Source organism: Saimiri boliviensis, chromosome 6 (genome assembly GCF_048565385.1).
Source record: "Saimiri boliviensis isolate mSaiBol1 chromosome 6, mSaiBol1.pri, whole genome shotgun sequence".
Classification (NCBI taxonomy): Eukaryota; Metazoa; Chordata; class Mammalia; order Primates; family Cebidae; genus Saimiri; species Saimiri boliviensis.
In genome coordinates this window covers 125,069,548-125,088,740 of record NC_133454.1, presented here as the reverse complement: position 1 = coordinate 125,088,740, position 19,193 = coordinate 125,069,548, and the positions used below count along the sequence as shown (strand labels likewise).

Here is a 19,193-nt window from a genome sequence, read left to right as displayed (position 1 = left end):
AGCCTCAGGTTTTCGCCAATGGGGAAGGGACATGAAGAAGCGGATTGTTTCCCAGGTGAGGAGAAGAGGAGAGCCTTAGACAACCCCACTGTAAGAGTTTGAGGTGCAGCCGGTTCCGTCTGTCCTCGTCTTCCCCACCCCATCCCACTAGCTCTGCGAGGCAGAGCGTCTTGTCCTTATATCATATATGAAAAAGAATGGCTGGGAGCGGTGGCTCCTGCCTGTAATCCCAGCACTTTGGGAGGCCAAGGCGGACGGATCACGAGGTCAGGGGTTTGAGACCAACCTGGCCAACATGGCGAAACCCCGTCTCTACTAAAAATACAAAAAATTAGCCGGGTTTGTGCGGGGCGCCTGTAGTCCCAGCTACTCGGGAGGCTGAAGCAGGAGAATCGCTTGAACCTGGGAAGCGGAGGTTGCAGGGAGCCTAGACTGCGCCACTGCACTCCAGCCTGGGAGACAGAGCAAAACTCCGTCTCAAAAAAAGAAAGAAAGAAAGAAAGAAAGAAAAGAGTAAGGCTCGAAGTCGATGGATCGCCCAGTCCCACAACTTCGTAGCCAAGACCAGACTCGGGTTCACCCCGCTCCCAAGTGTGGTTCTATAACCCCGTTTTGCTGAGGCCGATGCGGATGCAGAGGGCAGAGATGGCCCATCCTTAGCAGAGACCAACCTACACCCTACGCAGTAGAGCACGCAGCTCGCGGGGGGTGGAGGGTAAGGGGGGCCTTCTTTCAGATCTCAAAGCCTGCTGTGATGGAGAATCTGGTGCAGCCCTTTCCCTGCTCTGCCTCTCCTGGCCCGCCTACCGGGGAACTTCCCGCCTGGAGCCTCCGGGAGGGGAGCGGTGCAAGCTGTCCGCGTCATCTGATGCTGTTTCCTGCAGGAGGGAGAAGAGCGGAAAAAAGTGAAACTCCACCCTCCACCTCTGCCTCCCGCCCCCCGGGGCCAAAGTACAAAGGGAGGAGGAAGAAGGGAACGGGGTCGGAGCCGTAGGGGCCAGAGGAGCCGGGGCCAGGAAGAGGTAGTCTCGGCCCAACTGGGGACGCTCTCTCCAGCCCCTGCGCGAAAAGACCCAACCGGAATTGAGACGCTGCCCCTGGAGGCCCCACCTTACGCTTGCCGAGGGTCGGAGCCAGGCTCCCAGGACTGCTCCAGAACCGAGGGAAGCCCGGGCCCTTCCAAGCCAGCCATGGTGAGGCGCCAGAGGCCTCGGGGCCCCACTCCCCCGGCCTGACCACACTGCCCTGGGTGCCCTCCTCCAGAAGCCCGAGATGCGGGGGGCCGGGAGGAGACACTCCTGGCTCCCCAGAGAGGCGTGGGTCTGGGGCTGAGGGCCAGGGCCCAGATGACCAGGTTTCGGGACTAGGGCCTTGGCAGCCAGCGGGGGTGGGGACCACAGGCACTCAGAGAAGGTCCTCCACGCATCCCGACGCCGGCTCCGGGCGATGGAGCCCTTGAAGAACCTCTTCCTCAAGAGCCCTCTAGGGTCATGGAACGGCAGCGGCGGCGGGGGTGGCGGGGGTGGCGGAGGAGGCCGGCCTGAGGGGTCTCCAAAGACAGCAGCTTATGCCAACCCGGTGTGGACAGCCCTGTTCGACTACGAGCCCAGTGGGCAGGATGAGCTGGCCCTGAGGAAGGGTGACCGCGTGGAGGTGCTGTCTCGGGACGCAGCCATCTCAGGAGATGAGGGCTGGTGGGCGGGCCAGGTGGGGGGCCAGGTGGGCATCTTCCCATCCAACTATGTGTCTCGGGGCGGTGGCCCGCCCCCCTGTGAGGTGGCCAGCTTCCAGGAGCTGCGGCTGGAGGAGGTGATCGGCATTGGAGGCTTCGGCAAGGTCTACCGTGGCAGCTGGCGGGGAGAGCTGGTGGCTGTGAAGGCAGCTCGCCAGGACCCTGATGAGGACATCAGTGTGACAGCTGAGAGCGTTCGCCAGGAGGCCCGGCTCTTTGCCATGCTGGCACACCCCAACATCATTGCCCTCAAGGCTGTATGCCTGGAGGAGCCCAACCTGTGCCTGGTGATGGAGTATGCCGCCGGTGGGCCCCTCAGCCGAGCTCTAGCCGGGCGGCGCGTGCCTCCACATGTGCTGGTCAACTGGGCCGTGCAGATTGCCCGTGGGATGCACTACCTGCACTGTGAGGCCCTGGTGCCTGTCATCCACCGAGACCTCAAGTCCAACAACAGTGAGTTTCTGGGGGCGTGGCTGGGGGGTGGCATGGCCCTGGCACACACCTGCTCCCAACCTTCTGCAGAGCCTAGTTTAGGGTCTACTGCAGGCAAGAGCTCCCACTGTAGGGGGTCTCAGCTGACCAGGGGTGTTCCTGGGCTCAAGCTATCCCCAAAACAGTCCCAGGCACCCAGCTGAGTCCTCTTGCCCCAGCTTCAGAAGTCCTTGACCCCAGCCTGTAGCTGCAGTTTGAACAAGTTATTGGGATCTCTCAGGTGGGCCCTAAGCATGCTGCCCAACCGTGGCTCCCACCTCAAGGAAGTCCTCTGGAAGCTGGCGCTCCTCATCTTCTCTTCCCCTAAAATCGTATTTGTGGAGTTGGTGCTCTGTCGTCCCCTCCCGTCATGGTGGGCAGCTCCTCCAGAACCGATATCTCAGAGGGGGAAACCCTCCTTGGCAGTCAAGGCCAAGGCCAGGGCTGGAATTCTGGCCTAGCCCTCCCTGGCTGCATGACCTCTGGCTGGGGTTACTTCAACTCAGAGCCTCAATTTCAGACTCTGTAAAAAGGGAGAGTGAAACAGCTCAACAGCCTCAAGCCCGACCCCCAGTGGGTCCTCAGCCGTGGACAAGAACATTTGAGGGTTGGACTGGCAAGAGGGCCTAGCCTGGAATCAGTGCTTGCTGTGGGAGTGCTCGGCTAAGGGAGATTCCATCTCCCATCATTTCAAGCCCCCCCCACACTGCCATCATGGCCCAAGAGAAGCGGGTGACAGCTTCAGAGGGCTTCCTGGTGCACGCAGCATTTAAAGTGAAGGCATGGAAGCAGGACCCAGCGCACAGCGGGGACCAGGGGCAGGGGTCTCCTAGAGCTCAGGGTGCAGGCTGGAGAGCAGCAGTAGGTCATGCAGGAGGGGCCAGGCTCAGTGGGGTCACTGGAAAAGCATGAGAGGTTTTTAGAGGGGGGTCACCATGGCTATTTTGAGCCTCCTGGCCTGTACTGACCACGGACAAGGGGCTTGTGAGGAACAGAGTGCTGAGCCCCAGATATCCAAGCTCTTGCCCAGGGCAGGAGGAGCCGGGGGAGGCCTGCCAGCCACCCCACCCACTCTTCTCATCCCTAGTAGGGTGCAGTTCCCACCTCTCAGCCTCAACCCTGGGCTGTAGCTATCTAGGGACCCCCGCTCCCTGCCCCAGTCTGAGGGGGATTCCCTGAAGGCACAGGGGGAGGGGACTCCCATCTTCTGTTTTTCCGCCGTTTTCTTTCCAGAAAAAATGGAACAATAGCCCAGGCCCCTGTTCCCCACCCTCCCCACCGCTTCCTGCGTTTCCTGCTGCCCCTGAGCCGGCTTCCTGCCCCTGCTCCAGCGCCTGCTCCCTCCCTAGCCCAGCTGCCTGCAGGGGAGGAAAGGGCTGGGGGTGGAGGGCTCGTGGGAGGAAGGAGCCTGGAACTGCTCCCCCACTCCCCTCTAGCTCCCTGCTTCCCTCTCTGAGTCTGAAAGGTGGTGGTGAAGGGCAGGCAAGGTGCCCTCAGCCTCCCTGAGCCTGGCATTTAACCTCCGAGACCCCAGTCCTAGGCCCAAGTTGCTGTTGGCGGGATTGGGGTGGGGGGGAGTCCCTGGGCTGGGGGGGCACTGGCAGGAAACAATGGCATGATTTTCCTGGACAATGGGGGCCTTGTGAGGAAGCCTGGTGGGGAGAGGAGGGGGAATTCTCCAGGCCCACGAGTCACAGGACTGACCAGCCAGCCCGGCCTGGGCCTGACCTCCCCCAGTTCTGGCCAAAAGGACTCCCCCTCCCAAGTGGGAGACCTGGCCCCAGGCCTCCCAGAAAGGAGAAGTAGGGACCAGGGGAGGGAAGCGGAAGAGGTGTGAGCTGCCCAGGCCACTCCCGAGCCCCACAGAGGCCAGCCCAGGGAGGGGGCTGGTGGCCAGGTCCCTGTCAGAGGCCAGGGAGCCCTAAAGGGGTACTGAGAGGCTTGCCCTAGCTTCAGGATCTCTAGCCCATTCTCCTCTGGGCGACCCCTGACCTCCCATGCCCGAGGTCTACATCAGACACTGGAACAGCAGCTTGAGTTGGGACAAATTGAAAGCACAGGGAGGCAGCTTGGAAAGAAAGCAGAGGATGAGGCTTAGCAGGTGGCAGAGCCAAGAGCGGGGAGGTAGCAGAAAGGCCACAAGTACAAAGAAGTCCTGAAACTTTAGGTGAGTTGCTGCCCCTCTCTGGACCTCAGATTCCCCACCTGAAAAAGGTAGAGAGTGTCCACCCAGCCTGAGACATTGAAACAGTGCTCTGCCAGTCTGGGGTGCCACAAGTGGCCAGAGACCAGGCCAGGAAGCAGCAAGGGTTGGTCTTCAAAGGGGGAGGTGGGCCCTGGCACCAGGGGAGGTGTCCATTTCCACTGCACCCACTGCTCCAGCCTGCTGCATTTCCCCTTTGGAATGAGCTTGTCGTGGGGGCTTGCTAAACGGTCAGGTCCCCAGCCTCCAGCAGCCAGACTGGAGGCTGTTGTGAAGCTGGCAGTGAAGAGTGACAGAGGATGGAGAGGTGGGTGCAGATACGAGTAAGTGCTTTAGGACAACTGGCCTTTAGGACACTTCTGTCAGGTGGCAACCCCCATGCAAAAGCTTTTTTTTATTTTTTATTTTTTATTTTGAGACAGTTTCTCGCTCTGTTACCAGGCTGGAGTGCAGTGGCGCAATCTCGGCTCACGGCAACTTCCACCTCTCAGGTTCAAGCAGTTCTCCTACCTCAGCCTCCCCAGTAGCTGGGACTTAGGCACCCGCCACCACGCCTGACTAATTTTTGTATGTTTAGTAGAGACGGGGTTTCGCCATGTTGGCCAGGATGGTCTTGATGTCCTGACCTTGTGATCCGCCCGCCTCAGCCTTTCAAAATGCTGGGATTACAGGCATGAGCCACCTCGCCCAGCGCAAAAGCTTTAAAAGTGTGGTCTTGTTTCATGCTCATGACAGCCGTCTGAGGAGGGTTTTGTTGTTATCTTCAGCTTGATGAACTGTTCAGGACTCCACTCCAGGGTCTGGCTCAGAGGAGCTGGTGGATTTTGAGACCATTTTCTGGATTAGGAGAAATTGCAGGAAAATCTATTGAGCATGCTGAAATAGTAAATGTCGTCATGGAGGGCACCTTGACATCTGGTAGAGCTGCTGAGGGGCAGCTGAACCAATTTCTGTCTGGCCTGGAGTTGCAAATGTGGAAGATGCCAGTGGGGAGGGGAAGCTGGCACCTGAAAGAGGCTGAGTCAGCTGGCGGCAGTGGGCAGAGGTTGAGAAGAGGCTATGCTCTGAGAAGCACCAGTGTGAATGGCTGAAGGTGGGGAGGCCATTGCAGAAACAGAGCCAAGTAGCCATGGGCTGTGGGGGCTGAGAGTGGAGCAGCAGGGAGGGCTGGCAGCAGTGCCAGATGCCTCCTCAAGGCCCAGGTGGCCTGGCCAACAGCAGGATCAGGGGTTGTGAGTTTAAGACCTGAAAAATGAGCACCCTGGTTCTGCCACCTCCTCTGGGAAGTCTTCCCTGACTCATCAGGCTGTATTAGGTGCCCTTCCCATCTGCCCCACCCCCTGCTGCCCCATGACAGCTGTGTCACACTGGGCAGGAGAGCTGAGAGGTGTGCCCTGACATGGGTCCAGAAACATGGTTGACTTGATATCACTTCTCTTCCACAGTGCAGTTGGCTGTAACCAGAAAAGTAGAGGGACCCTTCAGACCCTTCATGACACTAGAACTTTGTCTTCTTTCTATGCCTCGAAAATTTCTCTCACTTCAGCCATTTCTGCCCTGGTGAGAGATTTGCAAGTTGCTGCTTCTCTTTATATCAAGTATGGTGGCCCCATTTGGGTTAAAGCCATAAGTCCCTACCAAGTCTGACCATCCATGCCTACATTGACCCAAGCTCCTCCTTTGTGGCCAAGAACCATCAGTTTCTTGGACCCCACCCTTTCTCTTCCCTTCTGGCTGCATCGGTAGGTATCTTTTGGAGTCTTTGCATTGGGAGTGGCTACACTCGCCACAGTGTGACATGGGCACCAGGGACCTGTGGTACTTTCTGGGCTTCCTTTCTCACCAAGAGCTTCCCTCTTGCTCCCCACTCCAAGGGGGTTCTGATTCACACTCCTGCCTCAACAAATGAGAGGACATTCACAGATCTCTCTGAAATCAAAGCCATAAATGCAGACAGCTGCCACCTTACCAGTTTTGCTTCAGTGTAGTATTAGGGAAAAGCTAGAACACTGGCTTCAGAGCCACACAGACCAGGTTGGAATCTCTGCTGATTGGTTGTATGACCTCGGCCAAGTCATTTCCCTGCTCGGTTTCCTCATCTATGAAACGTGAAAAATATTATCTAGCTCATAAATGGTTTTGAATGCTAGGGCTGAGTGAAATGTGTGGCCTCAGCCAGGTGCGGTGGCTCACACAGGTAATCCCAGCACTTTGGGAGGCCAAGGCAGGCGGATCACCTGAGGTCGGAGTTGGAGATCAGCCTGACCAACATGGAGAAACCCCATCTCTACTAAAAATACGAGATTAGCCAGGTGTGGTGGCCCATGCCTGTAATCCCAGCTACTTGGGAGGCTGAAGCAGGAGAATCGCTTGAACCCCAGAGGCACAAGTTGCGATGAGCCAAGATGACGCCATTGCACACCAGCCTGGGCAACAAGAACAAAACTCCATCTCACAAAAAACAAACAAACAAACAAAAAACAGAAGAAATGTCTGGCCTCAAGCAGGCCCTCAAGATCTAGACCAAGGCACCTCTGTGCCCCCAGGACCCAGCCAGGATGTCTGTCAGATGAGTTAGCTCCCAGCTCTTCCCCTATCCCCACCACCTGATCCTGGAGCATCCACAGTCTGGCCCCTCCTCTTCCCTAGTTTTGCTGCTGCAGCCCATTGAGGGTGAGGACATGGAGCACAAGACCCTGAAGATCACCGACTTTGGCCTGGCCCGAGAGTGGCACAAAACCACACAAATGAGTGCTGCGGGCACCTATGCCTGGATGGCTCCTGAGGTTATCAAGGCCTCCACCTTCTCAAAGGGCAGCGATGTCTGGAGGTGCGGCCCCTGGTGGGGCTGGACAGGGTCTGCTGGACGGGGCTTCGAAGGGCAGAGGTGGCTGCCTAAGTCTAGGGCTGGGACAGGGACAGGGACCCAAACCACTTAGTTCCTAGTTGCCTTTGGATGAAGTGGCAGTAAGTGGGTAGGGGCTGGGAGAGATGAGAGAACACAGACCTGCTGTCTCGCCCACAGCTTTGGGGTGCTGCTGTGGGAACTGCTGACCGGAGAGGTGCCCTACCGTGGCATTGACTGCCTCGCTGTGGCCTATGGCGTAGCTGTTAACAAACTCACACTGCCCATCCCATCCACCTGCCCTGAGCCCTTCGCACAGCTTATGGCCGGTAAGAGGACGGGGAGGGCAGGTGAGGTGCAGAGCTCCCTAGCCCAGGACGCATCCACCCACAGATCCCTTCTTATTCTGTCCCCGCTGCACGCCGTGCCCCTAGACTGCTGGGCGCAAGACCCTCACCGCAGGCCCGACTTCGCCTCCATCCTGCAGCAGCTGGAGGCGCTGGAGGCACAGGTCCTGCGGGAAATGCCGCGGGACTCCTTCCACTCCATGCAAGAAGGTTGGAAACGCGAGATCCAGGGTCTCTTCGACGAGCTACGAGCAAAGGAAAAGGTGCGAGGAGTCAGGGGACCCAGCTTTGGAAAGAGCATCTCCCCGGTCTCCCTGGGGCAGGGTCGGGGCGGGCGCTGCCGGGATCGGTGCCAGGCTGACCTCCCCGCCTTCGCTGTCTCTGGCGCAGGAACTACTGAGCCGCGAGGAGGAGCTAACGCGAGCCGCGCGCGAGCAGCGGTCACAAGCGGAGCAGCTGCGGCGACGCGAGTACCTGCTGGCCCAATGGGAGCTAGAGGTGTTCGAGCGCGAGCTGACGCTGCTGCTGCAGCAGGTGGACCGCGAGCGACCGCACGTGCGCCGCCGCCGTGGCACCTTCAAGCGCAGCAAGCTCCGGGCGCGCGACGGCGGCGAGCGCATCAGCATGCCACTCGGTGAGGGGCGGACCCCTGGGCGTCCCTGGCCTGTGTGCTGACCGCGCTGGGATTGGTTTAGGGTGTTGGGGGTGGGCCCGGGAAATGAAGGCTGGAAGGGGTGGAACCAGGAGTGTTTTTTCTGTCTGTGGGCGGGTTCTGGCGGAAGTATTTGCATGTCTGTCTGGAAGTGGCTGCGGCCGGGAAGGGGTGGGGTTCACGAAAGTCCTGGGGAGGTCTAGGGGGCGGGGCAGACTGGCGCTCGGGCCTTTCCGACTTGGAGGCGCTTCCGGAGGCGGAGCCCAGCTTTCCTGATCCAGAAGGCGGGGCCCAAGAAGGCAGTGAGGCTGGCCACTGTGATAGCCACCCTGCTGCTCCCTGTGTGGCCCGGGAGCCGGCCTTGGACACCTGCAGATCACAAACCTGCACCCTGCTCCCCCCTCCACCCAAACCCCAGACTTCAAGCACCGCATCACCGTGCAGGCCTCACCCGGCCTTGACCGGAGGAGAAACGTCTTCGAGGTCGGGGCTGGGGATTCGCCCACCTTCCCCCGGTTCCGGGCCATCCAGTGTAAGAAACCTCACCTTTCATCCCCATCATCGCCCCTGAGCCCCTAATCCTCTATCAAACCCTGCCCTGGGAGGTGGACCCCACTCACTACCTCCTCTTCCTCCCCGCCTCGGGCTCCCTGCCCTAGGTCTAGACTGTTAGCTCTGAACTCCACAAGCTGCATTGATTTTACTTATTTTTTTTTTTTTTAGTCAAACAATTGTATGACACTATGTACTACTCATTTTCCTTAATGCTTTGCTAATATTGATTTCTTGCAGTAATTCTGTTAGGTATTTTTATTATCTAAGTTTTATGGATGAGGTAGTTATTTTTATTGTTAGCTAGGTTTTATGGATGGAGTAAAAAGTAAATTGCTACACAGCTAGTAAGTGGAAGAACCAGAATTCAAACCCAGGCAGCGTCCTTACTGCTGAGTAGCAAATGCCAGCTGAAGGATTAGATGAGATGCCACAGCCCACTGTCCACCCCAAGACCCAAACCCATCTATCTTACCCAAAGCTGATCTTGGGAATGGTACAGGGCCCAGCCTGCTCCCCATACTCTGAAGCTGACTGTCATGATGGAGGAAGGATAAGGATCATCTCCAATTCCATCCGTTTTCCCTGTAGTGGAGCCTGCGGAGCCAGCCCAGGCATGGGGCCGCCAGTCTCCCCGACGTCTGGAGGACTCAAGCAATGGAGAGCGGCGAGCATGCTGGGCTTGGGGTCCCAGTTCCCCCAAGCCTGGGGAAGCCCAGAATGGGAGGTGAGTGCCTGAGTGCCCCCCAGCCCCAGCATCATCTGCTTCCCCCAAGTCCTGAAATTCCTAAAGCACCCCTCCTTGCCCTCCCATCACCAGGAGAAGGTCCCGCATGGACGAAGCCACATGGTACCTGGATTCAGATGACTCATCCCCCTTAGGATCTCCTTCCACACCCCCAGCACTCAATGGTGAGTGGCCTTCCTCCTCTGGCAGGATCTGGCTGAGCTCTTTCCGTGGACACCTTGGGGAGGCCATGAGAGGCTTAGCAGGCAGAGCAGGAGTTCTGCCCCAGTTACTCTCATTCTAGAGATTAGGAAACCGAGGCTGAGACAGGATAGAGCCGATCCTAGAAGAGGGCCAAAGGAGAGCTCCAGGCCCTGTCAACCCAGGTGTGTAGGTTGAAGCAGCCCCTGACTGTTCCACACAAGCCTCTGGCCCTGAGCTCCCAGAAGTAGGGGCACAAGGGGCCTGGACCCCATGGTTTTCAAGCTTGCCTCATGGTTTGCTTTTTTTCCCAAAGGATTTTTTTGGTTTTTGTTTTGTTTTGTTTTGTTTTTTTGAAACGGAGTCTCACTATCACCCAGGCTGGAGTGCAGTGGTGTGATCTCAGCTCACTGCAACCTCCATCGCCTGGGTTCAAGCAGTTGTCGTGCCTCAGCCTCCCGAGTAGCTGGGACTACAGGTGCACGCCACCATGCCCAGCTGAATTTTGTATTTTTAGTAGAGATGGGATTTCACCATGTTGGCCAGGCTGGCTGGTCTCGAACTCCTGACCTCAGGTGATCCGCCCGCCTCAGCCTCCCAAAGTGCTGGGATTACAAGCATGAGCCACCACACCCAGCCAAAGTATTTGTTAATTATTTATCAAGAAAAACTGTTTCTTAGCCCATATATTCATGAATGGTTCACATCAGTGACAAACTTCTAAGTAATTTAACCCAAAGAAATTCTTGGCTGGGCGCGGTGGCTCAAGCCTGTAATCCCACCACTTTGGGAGGTCGAGGCGGGTGGATCACGAGGTCGAGAGATCGAGACCATCCTGGTCAACATGGTAAAACCCCGTCTCTACTAAAAATACAAAAAATTAGCTGGGCGTGGTGGCGCGTGCCTGTAATCCCAGCTACTCAGGAGGCTGAGGCAGGAGAATTGCCTGAACCCGGGAGGCAGAGGTTGCGGTGAGCCGAGATCGCGCCATTGCACTCCAGCCTGGGTAACGAGAGCGAAACTCCGTCTCAAAAAAAAAAAAAAAGAAATTCTTTATATTCAAAAATCATTTTGCATTCTGAGAGATACCAGCCTTTCTCATCTCCTTGAAATATTTCATGGCATCATAACTTCCATGAAATCTGTGTATGCCTTCTTTCTCCATTCAGCCACAGCAAACAGAGAGAGCCGCAGCCCCCAGGGATACAACGAATGCTTCCACAATATGAAATTGCAGATGTGCGGCCAGAAGGCCACCCTTCTGAGGTTTCGTGAAAGCACTGGAAACCATGGTAGTTACTGTTTTTGATAGGTGTGTCAGCCTCAGCACCAGTGCCCTTCCTGGCTGATGAAGAAATAAATGGATTGCCGCTTGCCCCTTTACCTGAAAGGATTGTGAGCTGCCCCAGCTCAGTGGCTGGCTGAGCACATGGTTCCCCTAGCCCAGTCCTACACTCAACGTACCATCTGGGTCCATGAGAGTACACCATGACATTGACCTCACAGCCACCCACAGAAACCCAGCTAAGAATCAAAGAATGGGGCCTCACAGAGGTCCCGGACCCTCTGAGATGGTCCCAGGCATAAGCCACACCACTGGAGAGCCGCAATATCCCCCCGTCAACACCCTGTCCCAGTGGGCTTTTCTGGCCCCTGAAGAGCTGGAGGGGCACATGGGCAGGGTGCACGCAGCTGCACTGACAGCAGCCGCCCTGTGAAGCTTGTTGCCTTGGAGCTAATAACTTCATGGCCATGGTCTCTCCTCATCAGAAACTGCCCCACAGAAGCAGTTTCGAGTCTGTCTTTGGGTCAATAAGAGTCATGCTGCTTTCTCCTAAACAACCAGGTTACTAACTCTTGCTGCCAGGAAGCTTAGAGGCAAATTCAAATTCTAGCTGGATTACCTTGAACAAGTCACTTGCCCTTCAGAACCTCAGTTTCTCAGGCCATTGACAGCAGGAACCTCTGTTCACTCTCATTTTGTCTGCTAGACCCTATCTTTTCTCTTCCCTTTCTCTCATTTTTCCCCTTTATTTTTTATTTATTTATTTATCTTTTATTGAGACAGAGTCTTGTTCTGGCTCTCAGGGTGGAGTGCAGTGGCGCGATCTTGGCTTACTGCAACCTCCACCTCCCAGGTTCAAACGATTCTCTGCCTCAGCCTCCTGAGTAGCTAGGACTACAGACAAGCGCCACCATGCCCAGCTAATGTTTGTATTTTTAGTAGAAACGGGGTTTCACCATGTTAGGATGGTCTCCATCTCTTGACCTCATGATCTGCCTGTGTCGGCCTCCCAAAGTGCTAGAATTACAGGCATGAGCCACTACGCCCAGTTCATTTTCTTTCTTTCTTTCTTTTTTTTTTTTTTTTTTTTTTTTTGAGATGGAGTTTCGCTCTTGTCACCCAGGCTGGAGTGCAGTGGCGCGATCTCAGCTCACCGCAACCTCCGCCTCCCGGGTTCAGGCAATTCTCCTGCCTCAGTCTCCTGAGTAGCTGGGATTACAGGCACGCGCCACCATGCCCAGCTGATTTTTTTTTTTTTTTTTTTTTTTTTTTTTTTTTTTTTTTAGTAGAGACGGGGTTTCAGCATGTTGACCAGGATGGTCTCGATCTCTTGACCTTGTGATCCATCGCCTCGGCCTCCCAAAGTGCTGGGATTACAGGCGTGAGCCACCACGCCCAGCCTCTTACTTTTTTAAAACATGCTTTTCCCCCTCTTCCATTTAAACTCAACTGTAAATGATCAGTTCTTCAACTGTGAAATGAGGGCAATCATGATAACCTCATGTGGTTGGTGCAGTAATTATAAAAATGGATTCTTCATCAAAAAAGGATTTGCATTTGAAGAGCCAGGCATCAGATGTGTTAAAGAGAAACACTGCCCTGACCTCATTCGATGAAGGAGGCAGACTCATAAACAAGTCCAGTAGCTCCTATGAGGCATAACGTGAGCGATAACTGTACAGGTTCAGGGAGATTCTAGGAAGGCTTCACAGAAGAAGTGACATCCCAGTGGGTCTTGGATAATGCGTAAGAGGTCACTGAGGCCGGGCATGGTGGCTCATGCCTGTAATCCCAGCACTTTGAGAGGCTGAGGTGGGCAGATCACCTGAGGTCAGGAGTTTGAGACCAGCCAGGCCAACATGGTGAAACCTCATCTCCACTAAAAATACAAAATTAGCCAGGTGTGGTGGCAGGTGCCTGTAATCCCAGCTACTTGGGAGGCTGGGGCAGGAGAATCACTTGAACCCGGGAGATGGAAGTTGCAGTGAGCCAAGATTGCGCCGCTGCACTCCAGACTGGGTGGCAGAGTGAGACTCCATCTCAAAAAAAAAAAGTCACTAAAAGCTGAGGTGGGAAAGGTCAGCCAGCCAGAGCATATAGTGTGTGCCAGGCATGTGGCTCACCAGACTCAAGGAAAAGGAAACCTGGTTGAACTCTGAGAAGAGTTGAGAAGGAGTCTCAGGACTGGGGCTTCAGGCAGGGGCCAGGGCACCTGGGTCAGTAGATGTTTATTGAATGAATGAGTGAATGAAGCTGGAAGTGATAGGTAGTTTTTAAGCAGGGACCTGTCTTCAGCAAGTTTGCATTTTAGAAGGATTCCCTTGGCCCTTCATTGGCAGTGGCCAGGGATGGGAGTGGGGTGAGATAAGAGGCAGAAAATCAGCTGGGTGCGGTAGCTCACGCCTGTAATCCCAGCACATTGGGAGGGCGAGGTGGGCGGATCACAAGGGTGGGAGATCAAGACCATCCTGGCTAAGATGGTGAAACCCGTCTCTACTGACAATACAAAAAAATTAGCCAGGCGTGGTGGTGTGAGCCTGTAGCCCCAGCTGCTCAGGAAGCTGAGGCAGGAGAATCGCTTGAACCTGAAAGGCAGAGGTTGCGGTGAGCTGAGGTCACGCCACTGCACTCTATCTAGCCTGGGCGACAGAGGGAGACTCCGTCTTAAAAAAAAAAAAAAAGAGAGAGAGAGTCTAAGTAAGCCTTAGGACTGACAAAAGGGCCTGTGAGCCGAGTCCTGGTTCATGGTAGAGCTCACTTCTCCCAGCCTTGTATTTTTCCTCCCAACATCCAGCCCACTGTTGTGCTCCAGGCAGTGGGGGAAAGGCAGAGGGACAAGGCCAGGGAGGGCTTCGGAAGACCAGCCAAGGAGGCCAGACTTTCTTCTAGTGGCAGTGGAGAGCCAAGCAGATTCTAGAGCCAAGGTGGGATCTGACAAAATCAGGGCTTGTGGGAGGCCATCCTAGAGGCCCCCTACCTTCTTAATGGGCTTCCCAACCTGCCCAAGTGATCTAGAATGGAGTCAGGCCAACCCTAGACTGGAAGGTGGGACACTCGTGTCTTGAAATCTAGGGCAGAGTCTGGTTGGGAAATGATGGAGAGCAAAGGCTCTGTTGCCCTTGCCTGGGGTGAAGCCGGCTCTACCTCTCACTGGCTGTTCAGCCTCACACAAGCCTTCAACCTCTCTGAGCCTGGAACCACTGGGGTGTGAGGATCAGACAACATAATGACCCAATGTCCTTCAGCTCAGGCTTGGCACAAATAAATACTTTGTAAATTAGTGGTGACCTTGGGCAAGTAACTGACCCCTCTGAACCTCATTTTCCTCCTTTCCAGAATAGGGACAGGGATTTGTGCCCCTGAAGTCTGTAATGTACCTTGGAGTTGACCATGTGCATACACCCTACAAGCTACAGTTGGAGTGAGGGTGGGTGGGCAGAAGGGGCAGGGCTGCCAAGCCAAGAAGCGGGTGAGCACAGGGCACTGCTCCCAGTCCCCTGGGCCTGAAGGTTGCCCCTGGCAGGGCACTGAGGTCCACCTGGACCCGGCTCCAGCCTGCCTCCACTGGGACTGCCCATCCATCTTTGGGGTCTGAGGCCGCTGGCTGCCACTGGGCTTTACTGCCACTTCCTCTGTTCGCACTGCCTACCCCTGCCAGTTCCCATCTTGTAGAAGGCCAGAATGTGGGTGTGTGTGACAGGGAGGCTATGGGACCAGGGAAGATGCTGGTAGCCCTTATTCCAAGACCACGGAGAGGTCCTGGGCCCTCACCTGGAAGCTGCACTGGCCACATCCTCACCTGTGCTGCCTCTGCCCACAGGTAACCCCCCGAGGCCAAGCCCAGAGCCCGAGGAGCCTAAGAGGCCCAGCTCCGCAGAGCGCAGTAGCAGTTCTGGGACACCCAAGCTGATCCAGCGCGCTCTGCTGCGTGGCACTGCCCTGCTTGCGTCGCTGGGCCTTGGCCGAGACCTACAGCCACCAGGAGGCCCTGGCCGTGAGCGAGGGGAGCCCCCAATAACACCCCCAACGCCAGCACCCATGCCTTGCCCACCAGGGCCGCCCCCTTCCTCACTCATCCGCTTCTCGCCCAAGACGCCCAATACCCCACCCACTCCTGCACACCTGCTGCTGGACCTGGGTGTCCCTGCAGGCCAGCGGTCAGCCAAGAGCCCCCGACGCGAAGAGGAGCCCCGAGGTGAGTGGCCTGAGGCCTGCTTGGCTGCTCGGATGGGAGATAGGGGTCCCCAGGAAGGGAGGAGTGGCTGGTGGGGACATGCAAGGAGGTAAGGCCCAGACCACAGTCATCTGTTGGACTCTGAACCAGGCGCCCGGGTATTGAAGATGCATGTAGGGAGAAGAGTTCTAAATTCAGCCATCAGGTGGTCCAGGGAGGTGGGGATGGGCGATGCTTGCTATGAAATAACAGAAATAATCAAGGCCAGGCAGTGGTGTACACCTGTGATCCCAGCACTTCAGAAAGATCACCTGAGCCTTGAAAGGTTGAGGCTGCAGTGAGCCGTGATCATGACACTGCACTCCAGCCTGGGCAACAGAGCCAGACCCTGTTTCAAATATATATATATATCTATATATATCTATATACACATATATATATACACACATATATATATATACGTTTGTGTATATAGATATGGCGGGCGCGGTGGCTCATGGCTCACGCCTATAATCCCAGCACTTTTTGAAGCCAAGGCAGGTGGATCACAAGGTTAAGAGATCAAGACCATCTTGGCCATCATGGTGAAACCCTGTCTTTACTAAATATACAAAAATTAGCTGGGCATGGTGGCACTTGCCTGTAATCCCAGCTATTTGGGAGGCTGAGGCAGGAGAATTGCTTGAACCCAGGAGGCAGAGGTTGCAGTGAGCTGAGATCCCACCACTGCCCTCCAGCCTGCTGAAAGTGAGAGTCTGTCAAAAAAAAAAAATATATATATATATGTATATGTATATGTTTATGTATATGTATGTATGTATGTATTTTAGGCCAGGCGCAGTGGCTCACACCTGTAATCTCACTGCTTAGGAAGGCCAAGGCAGGTGCATCACTTGAAGTCAGGAGTTCAAGATCAGCTTGGCCAACATGGTGAAACCCCGTCTCTATTAAAAGTACAAAACATAGCCAGGCACAGTGGCTCATGCCTGTAATCCCAGCACTTTGGGAAGTCGAGGCAGGTGGATCACGAGGTCAGGAGTTCAAGACTCAGCCTGGCCAAGATGGTGAAACCCTATCTCTAATAAAAATACAGAAATTAGCCAGGCGTGGTGGTGGGTGCCTGTAATCCCAGCTACTTGGGAGACTGAGGCAGAGAACTGCTTGAACCCAGGAGGCGGAGGTGGCAGTGAGCCACCCTCAAATGCACTCCAGCCTGGGTGACAGAGCTAGCCTCCATCTCAAAAAAAAAAAAAAAAAAAAAGTACAAAACATTTGCCAGGCATGGTGGTGCACACCTGTAATCCCAGCTACTAGAGAGGCTAAAATCAGAGAACTGCTTGAACCCAGGAGGCGGAGGTTGCAGTGAGCCAGGATCATGCTACTACTCCAGCCTGGGTGACAGAGAAAGACTGTCTAAAAAAATAAAAGTGCCCAGGGCCGGGCGCGGTGGCTCAAGCCTGTAATCCCAGCACTTTGGGAGGCCGAGGCGGGTGGATCACGAGGTCGAGAGATCGAGACCATCCTGGTCAACAAGGTGAAACCCCGTCTCTACTAAAAATACAAAAAGTTAGCTGGGCATGGTGGTGCGTGCCTGTAATCCCAGCTACTTAGGAGGCTGAGGCAGGAGAATTGCCTGAGCCCAGGAGGCGGAGGTTGCGGTGAGCCGAGATCGCGCCATTGCACTCCAGCCTGGGTAACAAGAGCGAAACTCCGTCTCAAAAAAATAAATAAATAAATAAATAAATAAAAAATAAAAGTGCCGGGTGCCGTGGCTCATGCCTATAATCCAGCATTTTGGAAGGCGGAGGCAGGCACATCACGAGGTCAGGAAATCAGGATGGTCTCATCCTGGCCAACATGGTGAAATCCCATCTCTACTAAAAATACAAAAATTGGCTGGGCGTGGTGACACATGCCTGTAGTCCCAGCTATTCAGGAGACTGAGGCAGGAGAATTGCTTGAACCCAGGAGGTGGAGGTTGCAGTGAGCCAAGATCTTGCCATTGCACTCCAGCCTGGTGACAGGGCGAGACTCTGTCTCAAAAAAAAAAAAACAATAAAAAGTATATATACAGTCACAATAGTAGCAAACATCTGGTTCCTTGCTTGTGCCAGGTACTGTTTGCAAGGTTTTCCAGAGATGGTCTTTTTTTTTTTTTTTTTTTTGAGACGGAGTTTTACTCTTGTTACCCAGGCTGGAGTGCAATGGCGCGATCTCGGCTCACCGCAACCTCCGCCTCCTGGGTTCAGGCAATTCTCCTGCCTCAGCCTCTTGAGTAGCTGGGATTACAGGCACGCGCCACCATGCCCAGCTAATTTTTTGTATTTTTTTTTTAGTAGAGACGGGGTTTCACCATGTTGACCAGGATGGCCTCGATCTCTTGACCTCGTGATCCACCCGCCTCGGCCTCCCAAAGTGCTGGGATTACAGGCTTGAGCCACTGCGCCCGGCCTGAGATGGTCTTATTTAGTCATAACAACCAGTGAACTAAGTGCTCTTAGATGCCCCCTCCCCTTTTTTTTTTTTTTTTTTTGACACAGTGTTTTGAACCGCCACCAGGCCTGGAGTACAGTGGTGCGATCTCGGTTCATTGCAACCTCTACCTCCTGGGTTCAAGCAATTCTCCTGCCTCAGCCTCCCAAGTTGCTGGGATTACAGGTGCCCACCACCAAGCCCAGCTAATTTTTTATATTTTGAGTAGAGACGGGGTTTCACTATCTTGGCCAGGCTGCTCTCAAATCCCTGACCTGATCTGCCCACCTCAGCCTCCCAAATGCTGGGATTATAGGCATGAGCCACCGCGCCCAGCCAGATGCCCATTTTTAGATGAGGAAATTTATGGCACAGAGATGAAGGAACCCACAGCTCCTACAGCTAGTAAGTAGCAGAGCTGGGATCCACATCCAGGCCAGCCTGCTACAGAGGCCTCACTCCTAACCATTACAGAAAAACAGAGGTACCGCGGAACAGGAAGGGCCATGGAAGTTGAGTCAAGTCGCTCACTGTGCAGATGGGGAAACTGAGGCCCAGAGCAGGGCAGTGTCTTGGGGACCTCAGGATTTAGTGGCTGCCTGACCCTGTGCCCCTCCTATACCGTCACAGGAGGCATTGTCTCACCCCCACCGGGAACATCACGCTCTGCTCCTGGCACCCCAGGCACCCCACGTTCACCACCCCTGGGCCTCATCAGCCGACCTCGGCCCTCACCCCTTCGCAGCCGCATAGATCCCTGGAGCTTTGTGTCAGCTGGGCCACGGCCTTCTCCACTGCCTTCACCACAGCCTGCACCCCGCCGGGCACCCTGGACCTTGTTCCCGGACTCAGACCCCTTCTGGGACTCCCCACCTGCCAACCCCTTCCGGGGGGGGGCCCAGGACTGCAGGGCACAGACCAAAGACATGGGTGCCCAGGCCCCTTGGGTGCCGGAGGCAGGGCCTTGAGTGGGCCAGGCCACTCCCCCAAGCTCCAGCTGCCTTAAGAGGAGTCAGTATACACTGGAACAGGAGCTGGGCCAGCCTCTGCAGCTGCCTCAGTTTCCCCAGGGACCCCACACCCCTTTTGGGGGTCAGGAACACTACACTGCACAGGAAGCCTTCACACTGGATGGGGGGCCTGCAGCCCCACACCTGCAACCTGTGGGTCCCCCCAGCTCACCTGCCCTACTGGGGCCCAACACTGTACCCAGCTGGTTGGGAGGACCAGAGCCTGTCTCAGGGAATTGCCCCCAGGGGTGATGCAGGGAGGAGGAGAGGTGCAGGGGAGAGGGGCCGGCCTCAGCTGTCACCAGCACTTTTGACCAAGTCCTGCTCCTGGCCCCTGCCCTAGGACTTAGAGCCTAGACCCCCTGCCCTGGGGGTCATCTGGGGCCAGGGCTCTCCAGGTGCCTTCCTGCTGCCCCAGCCAGGGTAAGGGTCTTAGCCTCGGGATCCAATGAAGCCAGAAGCCAAATAAACTCAAAAGCTGTCTCCCCACATGTAGCCGGTCACCTTTCTTGGAGGTAAGCA

The 19,193-nt window shown here is 55.5% G+C and overlaps 1 protein-coding gene and 1 long non-coding RNA gene across 3 annotated transcripts; one reads left to right on the top strand and one right to left on the bottom strand.

Annotated features, from left to right (window-relative positions):
• Window positions 1-928: 928 nt before the first annotated feature.
• Window positions 929-19,160, top strand: MAP3K11 (mitogen-activated protein kinase kinase kinase 11). 2 transcript variants are annotated; one of them, XM_003937702.4, is made up of 10 exons: window positions 938-2,185; window positions 7,056-7,236; window positions 7,432-7,580; window positions 7,686-7,861; window positions 7,989-8,232; window positions 8,669-8,782; window positions 9,394-9,529; window positions 9,623-9,714; window positions 14,836-15,210; window positions 18,292-19,160. In XM_003937702.4, the coding sequence occupies exons 1-10, from the start codon at window positions 1,447-1,449 to the stop codon at window positions 18,627-18,629; spliced, it is 2,544 nt and encodes an 847-aa protein (XP_003937751.1). In that variant the 5' UTR covers window positions 938-1,446; the 3' UTR covers window positions 18,630-19,160. The 2 variants fall into 2 exon arrangements, with proteins under 2 accessions (XP_039326896.1, XP_003937751.1); XM_039470962.2 differs by lacking the exons at window positions 14,836-15,210; window positions 18,292-19,160 and adding an exon at window positions 10,900-12,264 and having other exon boundaries at window positions 929-2,185.
• Window positions 5,024-7,795, bottom strand: LOC141584909 (uncharacterized). The gene is made up of 2 exons (XR_012518202.1): window positions 7,709-7,795; window positions 5,024-5,243 (listed from the first exon to the last, which is right to left on the bottom strand). It is a non-coding gene; the product is annotated as an uncharacterized LOC141584909 (long non-coding RNA).
• Window positions 19,161-19,193: the final 33 nt, after the last annotated feature.